Source organism: Miniopterus natalensis, chromosome 13 (genome assembly GCF_054644295.1).
Source record: "Miniopterus natalensis isolate mMinNat1 chromosome 13, mMinNat1.hap1, whole genome shotgun sequence".
NCBI classification, from domain to species: Eukaryota; Metazoa; Chordata; class Mammalia; order Chiroptera; family Miniopteridae; genus Miniopterus; species Miniopterus natalensis.
Window position 1 is genome coordinate 10,085,950 of NC_142093.1, and position 12,596 is coordinate 10,098,545.

Below are 12,596 nucleotides of genomic sequence, written 5' to 3' on the forward strand. Positions count from 1 at the left end.
CATACCATTTTTCTGTATAACTGTCGCCTTGGATCTGCTGGCACTTTCCTTGGCTTAAGGGAGTATGTGTAGGGCCAGTTTACAGATGAGTCTAGTTGGCCAGGTCCTGCCGTTTCAATCCCCCTTTGGCCAGTCACAAATAGGAGTCATTACTACCCAAGGCCCACAGCTGTATTTGGGCCTCACTCACTTTAAAATGGTCACTTCTTAGACCTGACTGGTGACCAGGAAGTAACCTTACTGGTGTGGGGGCTCCAGCTAATTGGGAGGAACACAGGACAATGGTAAAATCAGCTAGGACCACCATTTAGAAGAAAGCAGCTTAGGAATAAGAGATATCTTGTGCCTTCCAGGCATGTGGTGAGGACTGTGGTGAGTTTGCAAAGCACTTGGAGGAGAGGTAGTAACAGGATTTTCACAATGATCACACCCAAGTTGAAGAAAGCTTTTAATAAAACAGTCTTGTTCTTTATCAATACCTGTAAATTCTCTTTTAAAGCAGTAGCAAAGGCGACTGTAGCAAGAGCTCAAAAGGCAAGGCAATATCGGAAAGTGTTTTTTAACAGAAAGTTAAAAATATAAATGTAGAAGATCTGTTGATATATTTTTCTTTCAGAAATAAATTCCCTTTCCCTCCCTCCTACCAGATAAAAGGAAATATTGCACTTTCTGCTCTCATGACTAAGGTGACAGGGGTTCCAGAAGAACCTTTCAAGATTATCAGGACGAGGGCCCTTTCCCCTAACTCGGACCATGTGGAGATGGGGAGGTCTCCAGCTGTGTGCTCTCCATAATAAAAAAAAAAAAAAAGTACTGCTTTCAAGTTACAGCTGAGAGGAGGCATTCCCAGCACAGTGGTCCCACCCTGCAAGTCCTCATCAGCTGAGCTTCCCCACCTGTGCTCCAGTGGCAAAGGCAAGTGTGTCCCACCTCTGATACATTCCTGTTCACAGTAGCCATGGCCTCTGTGGGGGCAGAAGGGCTGGTCAGAACTAGGGCTCTGGAAGGATTGTCCCAGAACTATGCCTAAGGCCCTTACTCTTTGGGGAAGCTGTAGGCACACTGAGGAATAGTGTGGCCACCCTCAGAGCTCATGTCCACAAACAGGTGACAGCTTGAGGAAGTTTTTAAACCTAAAGTCTATGTGAGTGTGTACTTCAACAATTTGGGAATGTTGGGACTTGGTCATTTGTCCTTTGATTCAAAAAAATACATTCTCCCTTCCCATTTGAACTACAGTGGGGCTAGAGGCCATTCAGGAGTTGTCTACTACCTGGTGGGGCAGGGTCACAGAGGACCCATTAGGGAAGGTGGCTGGCTTATCACGCCCCTTCAAGAAAAAAGTTAGCAGTTCCCCCTTCCCTTTCACAAAGATGGGCCCTCGCCTCACAAAGCGGAAGCCGTACTCTCGAAGGATGGCTTGTGTTTCTTCTACCACCTGTAGAGGGAGTATACAGTACAAGAGCTTGGGGTTAGACAGCGAGCCTAGACCGAGGCTACCCAGATGGTACCCACATATGACCCACAGGTCCCAATCCACCCTTCTCCAGACCTCCCAGGGCCACTCCATGCACCAGAGAGGAGCAAAACACACAATATAGGGTGCTTTGTCTGGGTCCCTCCCCTCTCCCAAAGAGAGACAGTCTAGTGCTCTTTCTCCTCAGACAGCCTATTGGCAGCACCATTGTTTGGGAACTTTTACTCCCTACTCTTTGCCCCTTTTGTGCACTTTCCTGCCAAGCCCAGCCAACAAAGATCAAGGTGGCTTCAGGGGGGAGTTACTAGAGGCACAAGATGTCAGAAAATTCATATCAAAAGGCGGGATATTATTACCCAGACCTTGTTCCTAAGTTTTGCAAATGGGGTTGAAGTCTTTTCTCCCTTCTATTGCAGTGAGCCATGGAGACATCTTTCCCCACTCTTGCCCTTAACTCTCACAGCACTGCTGACTTAAATGTTCTAGGCCAATGAAAAGGGGACAGTGCCCTGCAGAACACGCACTATTCCCATTTTGTTCCCTGCATCTGAACATGTGTTCGACTCTGTTGCTGGACTGACCTGAATGTTGCCCATGACCCCTGTAGACTCCATCCTGCTGGCTACATTGACTGTGTTGCCCCAGATGTCGTAGTGTGGTTTCCGGGCTCCAATGACTCCAGCCAGGACCCCTCCTTTGTTCATGCCTAGGGTAGAGGCATAAAGTTCAACACAGCCACACACCAAACCTTCTCTCAGAAGCTATCAACTCCTCTTATAGAATTTGTTACCTGACCCCTACCACAAAGCACCTAATTATATAACATTCCTCAGTAAGCTTGTCTCATATTTGTCCTGCCTTCACCATGTGCTTGGCAAATTGTCAACTACCCTCAATATGCTGATTAACTTAGTACAGAAGTTGCCAGTGTCTAACACACCACACACCTGGTACTATAAGTCTCCCATGATTTCATCAGGAGTGAGCCGCCCTCCATTCCTAGTAGTGGGTAGCAGGTGACTAACTCGTAACAGGCTGGACTGAGGTGAGCAAAGCCCTCAGCAGGTGTAGATTTCTTAGGTAGACAGCAAGCTGACTTCCCAACCATGTTAGGAAGGAAGCTATCATTGTAAACACTGGGACAGAGCTAGCTGACCATCAGTCAGGCTTTTAGTCTGATCATCTAGAAGAGCCTAGACTAAAGGTCCTTAAGGTCCCTTCCAGCTCTATGAGTATATGACCCTCCCCAACCTAAATGCATCAGGGTTTTCTAATCCTCTCATCCTGCCTGCTGATTGCTGAGTCCCCTGTGTTAGAAGGGAGCCTAGAACCTTACCTATGCGTAGCATGAAGTTGTTGAAGGACTGGTTGTTGATGTTCGTAAGGGTATCCTTCATGGCTAGTGCAAAGTCAGCCAGGTCAGCCAGGTGCTGCCAGCGCTCCTTTTCTGACTTTTCCTCCTATACCAGAAAGCATCAGGAGCAACTCTGAGCCCATAACAGCAGCAGCCTACTCACCTTCTTTCCTAAACATGCTGGAGGTCAGTCTCTTCACCTGGTTGTTAAAGGCCTATTCGCTTTTTTCCACAAAGGAGTCAGCACCCTCTTGTCACTGTGACAGAGACTGGGCAGTGGTGGTGGGGAAGACAAATCCTACCCAGCCCATCTGCTTCCTATCTGCAATGTGTCTGCTCAGGAGTCATGTCTCTTCACCTTTTCTGAACCTGGTCTTTAAACTTGGGATAGTTGTCCTTTTTTTGATTCCCCAACTAGATTATAAGCACTCAAGGGTTAGACGTGTTTTTTAATCTCATCCATATGATGGAGATGGTGGTTGTAATAAAATGGAATGATGGTGTTTTGAGAACAGCACTTGAGACCAGGGCCCCACAGCTCATTTCCTCTGCTTCTGTTAGCTAAGTAGAGCTGGCTTCACAGGTCTGATTTAACATAACAAAACCACCTCCCTGATGTAGTGTTTTCATTGTTCCATAGTTGTGTAGATGCTCCTGTTGCCCAGTTCTTATGAAAGTATAGAAGGGAGCATGGCCACAGTTCCACATAGCATCTTATTGCCACCTAAGCTGTGGAACAGTAGTCGGCTGCTGGGTGTGGCTGTTGTCTCTCTGCTCATTACACTTTCTCAGTAAACCCAATCTTAAATTTGCATCGCTCTGTCCTAGTGGTATGTGTCTGTACTAGTACAAAGCACCTTTGTACATAGTGCTTAATGTTAGCTGCTCTTATAACTTCTGGTTTTCCACGTGTGGGCTGCCTCTCTCTTGCCTCAGAAGGCAGAGCCCCACCTACTCTCTAGTCATTGAGGTGGTTAGGTACCTTGTTGGAGCTGGTGAAGCCGTTGGTGTTGACATCTGGGGTGACTCCTGAAGCTGCCATGTAGGTACTGCCAATGGTTTTGATCTTGGTGATGACCCGGAATTTGGGATTGTCTAGAAGCTAAGGGCAGTATTTAGGAAAACTGTCAGTCGTCAATTAAGATGAATGAGTCAACTGTAATGACAGATTTGCCTATCTACAGTGACCCCCACAGAACATCCAAGAGATAGTTTTTTTATAAAAGCTTTATTCTGCCACTTATCTGCCCCGTGATTATAGGCAAACTTCCTGATTTTCTGAGCCTCAGTTTCTACAACCTGAACGTTGGGATAAAATTGCCAATCTCCTAGGGTGGCTGAACATGTATGTAAAAGCATTTCCCTTGATGTACAAGTTACCTAATAAATGTTTAATGAATCTGAATTTGAAGGTAGGGGGAATCAGAGGGACCTGGGTGTCTTGTTCTGGCCAGTCTTTATCCTGTGAACTTGCAGGTGATTTCCCAGGCTCCCATGTCACCCCCTCAGATCCAGCATTTCCAGATGGCTACAGAAGCTCATACATTATAGGGAGGGGCTTATATGGGAAAATATAGTAACTCCAGCTTCTCTTTACTTCTGCAGCCTGTCCTGATATGTAGTTTGAAACAAGCTGGCTTTGTGGCAGGAAAGGGAGCAGGATGGGCACTCACAGAGTCAAAATCTGAGATGATCTCGTTGAGGAAGCGCAGACACTCAATGCCACCATTATTGATGCTCTCCTCTGTGTAGAAGTCAGCAAAATTGGGCAGGGAGGCAAACATAACTCCAATCTCATCATAAGACTGGCTATACAGCTCCTGAAAAGAGGAAGGGCCAAAGTGCTCAAAGAAATTCAGATTAAATAATGTGCTACAGAAATGAATTTATCTTCCACACCCATGACAGGTACATTCAGCTTTGGGGGACACATCTCCCAGATTATCCCAGCTCTGAATTATTAGAAAGCTCTCATCACAACTTTGACTACATAAAAAAAGCAGCTTCTCTAGTCCCTTTAACAGCCTTAGGTTTGAGAAAGGGTAGAGTGGAGTTGGGAAATAAGGCATAAGAAGCATTCTATTTGAAATTGCAGTTGGCGGAAGGACAGACTCTAGCCAAAACTTCATTTACTGAGATGGGACCTCATGGAGATGTGTGTCCCCCAGAAACTTGATAGGTCCCACTGCCACGTCTTGAGAAGGCCTGGCTTCAGAGGTGCCCCCTGGCAGAAAGCCAGAGGAAGACACAGCCTCATGGCTCCAGGCCACAGCATGAATTCACCCCTCACCTCATCTCTCTTCTTGGACCCCAGGAAATGGCGTGCCACATGCTCAGGCAACATGTTGGTGACCAAGGCCTCATTCCAGCGTCGCATCTCGTAGACACGTTCTTTCTGGTCATGGACCTCAATCTTCCACAAGAACAATGTCCGTGCCAGTTTTTCCACCTACGGACACAAGCAAGGTGTATGCACTAAACTGGCCATTTGATGGGAAGATGAAAAACGGGAACTTGAGGGTGGAGGGATTCCACATGGAAAAACGGAGGAAGGTGGCTACATGGCAAGGGAAAGAAGACCCAGGAGTTCTAATCCACCGAATCATAAAGGCAACCCCACAGCTGCAGTGAGGATCCCAGCCCTGTGGTTACAACAGAGATTGAAGGGCCTTCTGGATGTGGTAGGTAGAGTTAGCTACCTAACTGTAGCTACAGGTCTGACTTATGGGTGGTGGCAGCAATGGGGATCTCCTAGCCCAGGGAGGAGTCCCATTTCCAGCTGGCCAAGAAGTGGCTTGGAAAGGCTGTACTTCCCCTGGCCAACCACTGGGTGGCACTTGAGCTAACACAGAGCAGTAATTCCCTTGCATGGGTACTTCCCTGCCCTCATTCTTCCCCTTCCTCCCCCCCTTTTAACCAAACAAAAACTTCATCAGCTCTTCCACTTTCTCTTCTGACTCTGTGGTCCAGTGTGTTAATGACTCCCAGAGCCAGAGCCAGAGCCAGAGTGAGGGAAGATCCAGGAGCCCCTGGCTTAGGGAATAAAGATTTTATCCAGGCTCTGATGACCCTCCCCCATGCTTGCTTCAGCATCCTGGAGGTCAGAAGAAAGCTTGACCTCTTGCTTGAATCACTAAGGAAGAAAATGGAGAAAATGGCTTGACATGGTCACATGCCATATTGGGTAAAAGAAACCAGCGTTCCTTAGGAGCTTGAGTTCTTAGATCCTGGGCCTACTACTCAGGAGGCCCCTGATAGGTTGTGAGCAAAATAGGAAAGGGAGAGTGTGCAGGCACTCACATGGCGGGAGAAGTAGTAGAAGCTCAGCATCATGATGAAGATCATCACTGTCATCGTGTACTTAGAAGGCACTAAGGGCAGCCTGCGGGGCAGAGAGTGATTCAACTGAAAGCACCCATGCTATCACCTTGAAAGGTGTTTTATTGCAACTGGGATGTGCTCTTTCCTGTCACCCTGGGCCCCAGAAACTCCCAGCTCCTTAAGTACTTTCACATTTACTGCCTCCCACTGGGCAGCAGTAAAGTTAATTTCTTAAATCACTGGGCTCCTAAGAGCCAACCAACCCTAGCCCCTCCTGACTGCACTTGGAATTCACATCAGGGCTTTTCCCCAGATGTATAATAAATACTGCATCACCTGACTACTCCTAGAAGTAGCTGCACCCATGTAAGAATTTGGAAGAAGACTACCATCACAGTAGTTGGATTAGGGCACGAGTTTGCTATGCTTTTTTATAACTTCCCGTTTTTGTATGGAGCTATATAGTTCATTATTTTCATTACTATATAGTATTCTATTGCACGAATATACCACAATTTATGTACCCACTCACTGTGTATGTAGTTTGGGTCATTTTCATTTGCTGTGTGTGTGTGTATGAATTCTGACACACACATCCTGGGACATATATATGTATAATGGCTTTCTCTAAGGAATATATATAATAGTGGAACTGCTGGGTCATGAGTCTATTTTAAATAACTCCAAATGGGTTTCTATAGTGGTGGTACCAATTTATACTCCAATCAAGAGTATGTAAGTTGCCATTGTACTTAGTATTATCAGACTTATTAATTCTTGCCAAACTGGTAGGTGTGTAATGGTCTTTTTTTTGTGGCCTTAATTTGGGTTTCCTTATTACTTAAATGCCTTTCATTTATTAGTGGCCATTTAGATTTCTTCTTTTGTGAAGGATATATTCAACTCTTCTACTCATCTTCTGTTAAGTAGTCTTTTGTTAAAACTTACTTGATTCTAGTCAAATCACTGAATCATAAAATTCTAAAACTTTAGAGATAGAAGGGACATTGGAGAGCTTCTGGTCCACTATCCTCTTTAAGAAATGAAAGACTCAGGAAAACTGGGCTGCCTGCAGCTCCACAGAAAATTACTGTAGCAGGTTAAGAATCCAGGTCTCCTATATCGAAAGCATTGTTCTTTTCTCCCCACTTTTCTGCTGTCTGTCCTGTCTGCCAGTTCAATGCAGCACCATCCATTTGACTTCTCCCTTCCCCTCATCCCAGCCTCTTTATCCCACCCTCTCCACCACATGCTGCTCTCCAAGCTTTCCTCTGACTCAGGATGACCAGGTCCAGGCTAAAAATCATTCCACCTTCAAGCCCTCCTATCAAAGGAACATACTAATTTCTCTACTTGAGCACCCATGTCATGTGTCTTTGGAAGGGTAAGATCGTGGGGCTCTGGTGTGTAGTCATCCCTGTCTCCAGAGGAAAGGGACCAAAAATGCAGACCAGGAAGGAAAGCAATCGCCTCACCTGTCAGTGCCATTGAGCCCAGTGGTGGAGAGGATCTGCATCTTCTCCAAGGCGACCACAGGAAAGCTGTCAGACAATAGCACACTCAGGCCCCAGCTGGGTACAAGATGCTGGTGCCCAGCCCAACACTGAGGCAACCCAGATCTCCCACTCATCAAGAATAGAAAGATCTCCCCAGCTTCACAGCCATTGAGTGGCACGCCTGTGAGCAGCCATGAGCCCCAATTCCCATGCACGCCTTTGATGAGCCCAAGAGACTGAAAGCCACCTCAGTGCAGGCCCACAACTGAAACGGACTTGGGGGGGTTGGAAGGAAGAAAATGCAGATTCCCAAACAAGTTTCCTCTTACTCATGTTCCTGGAAACGTCTGCGGTCATATTCATCAAAGATGGGGCACCAGGCATAGATGTTGATGACGGCAACCGCACCCGTGACAAGCAGCATGAGGGTGAGCTTCACCATGTGGCTGACTTGCACCAGCATGATGGTGGCGATGAGGGACAGCACAGCGACATAGTTGTAATACTTGGGGTTCTCCATGCAACCACCCTCCGTCTCTATCCCTGCAGTGCCATTGCTGGGTCCCATGAAATATTGGAGGCAGCTCAGCTGGAGGCCAGGGCCATGGGAAAAAAAACAGGGTCAAGGGAACAGCAAACATTGGTCAGAGAAGGCTGTCGTGGAAGAGCACACGCAGCTGCCACCTCCCACGGCTCCCTCAATACTGAGAAGGGTAGGACAGTTTACCAAAGAAGAATACTGTTAGTAATTCCCACTAAGAGCTTTACCGTCATCCCTTTTGACATTCACACACAAAAATTCCCTCAGTGTTTTTAGTATTGCCACCATTGTAGAGAAAACTCAAAGAGGCTGTAGTCACCCAAAGTAGTGCCGTTAGCAAGAGGTAAAGCTAGAGCGAGGAGTCCAGTCTTCAGGTTTCAAATCCAGTGTGCTCTTGCCCATCCATAAACAGTCTACTTTTATAACCTTCACCCACTAGAGCCTGGCTGGTTCGGCGTGATATTCCAGCATGTGAAAAGTTTTCATACCTCCCTGGTTTTTCACCCTCCACTAGTGACAGGATCTCCAGGTATGCTGCACAGTGTCCATGACCTTGTTAAACAGCAATCCCCAGATGCGGGCACCAGCCTTCAGGTGTGTTCTGACATGCAAAGGGCTTGGGCTTTTCTTCCCTGCGCTGCGGACGCCGTGCCACCCAGGGGCATTACATTCTAGAGCTCCTAACTCCAGCTGGATTTTTGACCAACTGGCCCCAGGGCTGTGTCACCTATACTGCTGTGACAATAAGTCTCCATGCTGAGTTTTTTCCTGTGCTTAGGTTATTAAAGAAAATAAAGCAAATAATATAACATTATATTTGAAAAAGTAGGACTTTCTAAAGAGTGTCTATAGTACTACCAGAATTGATGGGACCTGTGATGACTGACAAGAACATCATTGAGCTCCGTGCTCGATAAATTACTGACAGCTCTGAATCAATAGATCTCGGCTTCCAACTGCTTTCCCTTTTTGCCAAGAAAGCATCTGGCCACCTCCTTGTAGGACCTGCAGCTTCTCCATAAACTAAGGAAAGCAGGGAGAGGATTTTGTCTGCCTCCAGCCATTTGGGCCCTGCAGTTGCTCTCCCAGTGCCCAGCTCTAGCAAGGTCTTCCATGTTGAGTGGATGAAGGCCAAACAGGAAAGCTTTAGTGGAAGAGGGTTACCTCCCCTGGTCCTGATGGATACCTGACACTAGCCACAGTGCAGGGAATACTTAAAGACAACGCAGAATGCTTACAGGTATTGTATTCTTGAGCAATGTAGTATGCAGAAAAGCACAGGATTGGATTTAGACCTGCTTCAATTATTGACTCTGTCAGTGACGGTGTGGCTTAAAAAAGTGAATTAACCTCTCTGAGCATTAGTTCTTCATATGAAACTACAACTAACAATACTGACCTCTTGGGACTGTTATCAAGGTTAAGTGATAAATGTAAACTGTGGTTGAAAATAAATTTAAAAAGACTGAGTCAATACATGTAAAGCACCCAGCACAGGATCTGGCTCGTGATGTTGGGATCTTGAACTCTGAGAGCAAGGAGCTGGCAAACAAGTCAGTCTCCGGGGGAGAAGGCCCCTTCTGTTTGGCCAGGATGATCTGTTTAGGAACCTAATGCCATTCCAAGCCTGTGTCGTGGTGGAGGAATGGTTTGATGAGCGGCTCGTGCTGGCCAGTCCCCTCACAGGGACAGCAGGAACTCACCATGTCCACGACATTTGCCATAACCAGGATGAAGATGGCTAACATGGCCCAGGTGTTCCTGGCCCAGCGTGTCCGGTCAATCCAAGTCGAGAAGGCCACCAGCTTCTTAGGAAAGGCCTAGAAGGAGTGAAGTTTCACGGGCATGAGCCTTTTCTTCTATAAACACAACTGCTAAGGACTCTGGGTGTTCCCGCATTTCCCAGGAACCTAAAGTAGTGCTTTGCCTGCGAGTCAGCCACCGCTGGCAGTACAGTAGAGCTGAGGAGGGAGCACAGGAATCTTGGTGCTCTATGCCTCCTACGTGACATACTTACAAAATACCACAGCTGCCAGCTAGCAGACGCCTTTCCACAGAAGACACGGGCCAACCCGGGAGGCTGGGCAGCACCGTGGATTAGCCAGCAGTAGCCCACTCTGTCTCTCCAAGTGACAAGGCCAAGATGGAAGAATTTTCAGGGGCAGCCATCTCTGCCTAGCTAATCCTGCCTTTCCCAGGTCAGTATACCTAAATCTTCCATTACCTGGCAAGCCACCTGCCAGATTAATTTTCCTAAAACACTACCTTTGTCATTTTGATAAAAAAAAAAAAAAAAACACACAAAAAACTGCATGGCACCCCACTGCTTACAAAAGTAAGTCTTAATCCTTCTGTCTGGGTTTCAAGGTCCTTCACAGTTGGGCCCAACCCACCTTCTAGCTGGGCCTCCACTGCTCTTCTACATAGGTTCTCATTCTTCTAGACTCTGGCTTACATACCCATGCATGCTCCAGCATCAGAGCCCCTCAGAGCCCGGCCCAAAGTGGGTGCTCAACTGATGCCAGTGAATGAATGTGGAATAAATGAATGGGTGGACAGTCCTGAGTCATCCTAACAGAAGATCTGTAATCTATGCATAAGGATTTGATAGGACGCATAACTCCACTTTCACGGAGTGACGCTCACTTTGGAGGGCTTCTGAGCCAAAAGAAAAAGAGCTGCTTACCCGGGGAAAGATGGCAGCCAGTGAACAGATCGTCAGGACCAGTAGCAGAAGTTCCCCAATCACAAACGTCACGTAGTTTGTCATTAGCCTGTAACAGGGAGAAGGCAATTAGGGGACCAGAGGGAGTGATGAGATTGGGTGAAGGGCTAGAATAAGGGAAGGAAGACAGAGGACAGGCCCTGGAAGTTGTGTGTGATGCCAGGGGCCTGCCAGCTGAGTGCAGGGCCTGGGGATGTGCGACTCTCCTCAGCTGTCCCTGTTGATCCAGGACATTTCCCAGAGAAGGGCGGACTGCAGATGCCCCGGGCAGAGCCTAGTAAACAGCTGGGAAGGAATTCTGGTCTTCTACATCCATCTTAACTCATGAACTCCAAGAAGCTCACTGTCTCCAGATCCCTCATTCCCACATGGTTTCACTCCACTTAAGAGTTCTTGCCAAGAGCCCTGGAAACCTCCACATTGCTAATCCAGTGCCTGGTTCTTGGTCCCCTCTCACCCTTAGAAATATCACCCTGTCAGTGAGGCCTGCTCTGAGCATCCTATATAAGAAGGCAAACAAACCAAAATCCAGCTCACCACCACTGTCCCCATCTCTTCCCCACCTGCTTGTACCCGCAGCACTTATCCCTGTCTGCGTACATCTTTTGATTACTTGTTTATATTTATCTTCCCCTTCTAGGGTGTAAGTTCCACTAGGGCAGGGATATTTGTATGTTGCATTCACTGCTACATCCCCAGACCTTAGCCCCAGGCACCAAGTAGACTGTCAGTACTTGGGAAGGGAATGAGTGTGAGCCTCACCACAACCCTGAGGGTTAGCTAGGGCAGGTACTGTTACCCTCAGATTTTCCTCAGCAGCAGCTTTGGCTTTACAGATGAGTAAACTGATGCCCCAGGAGCCCTTAATGATATGCCCACGGGCACACAACAAATGGTAAAGTGTGTCGGGAGCCTAGGGCCGTGTGACCGAGTCCTAGGTTCTTCAGGAGTGAGCTGCTGACTGGCTCTGGGATGGAGCCCAGGATGGGGTCCGGGGCACGGGCCCTGTGTTCCCTGGGCCTGAGGTCTGCTGGGGCTGTTCCAGTTGGGGGCAAGGAACAGAGAAGGTCTGCACCCCCACGTCAGGCTCCAGCTGGGGCGCCCACGCCCCTGGGGCCCTCCCCCGCCCATGGGCCCTGCAGCGCCCCTGCCTCACCAGGGGTCGATGAGAATCTCCACCAAGGCGCTGCAGAGCAGGACGACGCAGGAGCAGCTGAAGGCGGCCCCGCTCTGCTTTTCCTTCTCCACCGAGTAGCGGGTCTCCATCTCGGGGTCCATGAACCGCATGGACAGGAGGAAGGTGTTCCTCTCCTTCACTCTGCGCAGAAACAAGCCAGTGAGACACGAGTGCCCCGGGCCTCGGCCTGCCGGAAGGGGCAGTCAGAGTGACCGACGTCCCGAGCCCGGGTCCGGGCCCGACGAGGCACATGCTGCCCAGCACTGGGCCAGGACGTGCAGGCCACTTACACCTGGGCCGACTCCCGCTCGAGCAGGGCCTCGTTGAGCAGCTGGTTGAGCTCGTGCTCGTCCTCAGAGGCGTCCACCACTCGGTCAGCCAGGTCCTGAAGCCGCAGCCTCCGGCGAGGGTTGGGGAAGGAGGGGTTGTCAGCCTACAGGGGGTGCGGCAGAGTTGGGCAGGTGGGATGGGGTTGGAGAGGGATGTGGGGTTGGGGGTGTGACAC

At 48.5% G+C, this 12,596-nt stretch overlaps 1 protein-coding gene across 1 annotated transcript in view; it reads right to left on the bottom strand.

Moving 5' to 3' along the window:
- Nucleotides 1-435: 435 nt before the first annotated feature.
- Nucleotides 436-12,596, bottom strand: part of ADCY3 (adenylate cyclase 3) — a 48,030-nt gene continuing 35,869 nt past the window's right edge. Inside the window, exons 9-21 of the mRNA XM_016209000.2 lie at nucleotides 12,382-12,524; nucleotides 12,071-12,232; nucleotides 10,876-10,963; nucleotides 9,893-10,009; nucleotides 7,978-8,237; nucleotides 7,628-7,693; nucleotides 6,132-6,213; nucleotides 5,122-5,280; nucleotides 4,505-4,651; nucleotides 3,814-3,933; nucleotides 2,814-2,937; nucleotides 2,059-2,183; nucleotides 436-1,438 (exon numbers count right to left, since the gene is read on the bottom strand). Coding sequence (XP_016064486.2) covers nucleotides 1,256-1,438; nucleotides 2,059-2,183; nucleotides 2,814-2,937; nucleotides 3,814-3,933; nucleotides 4,505-4,651; nucleotides 5,122-5,280; nucleotides 6,132-6,213; nucleotides 7,628-7,693; nucleotides 7,978-8,237; nucleotides 9,893-10,009; nucleotides 10,876-10,963; nucleotides 12,071-12,232; nucleotides 12,382-12,524 — 1,776 coding nt within the window. The 3' untranslated portion in view covers nucleotides 436-1,255. The remainder of the gene's footprint in view (nucleotides 1,439-2,058; nucleotides 2,184-2,813; nucleotides 2,938-3,813; nucleotides 3,934-4,504; nucleotides 4,652-5,121; nucleotides 5,281-6,131; nucleotides 6,214-7,627; nucleotides 7,694-7,977; nucleotides 8,238-9,892; nucleotides 10,010-10,875; nucleotides 10,964-12,070; nucleotides 12,233-12,381; nucleotides 12,525-12,596) is intronic.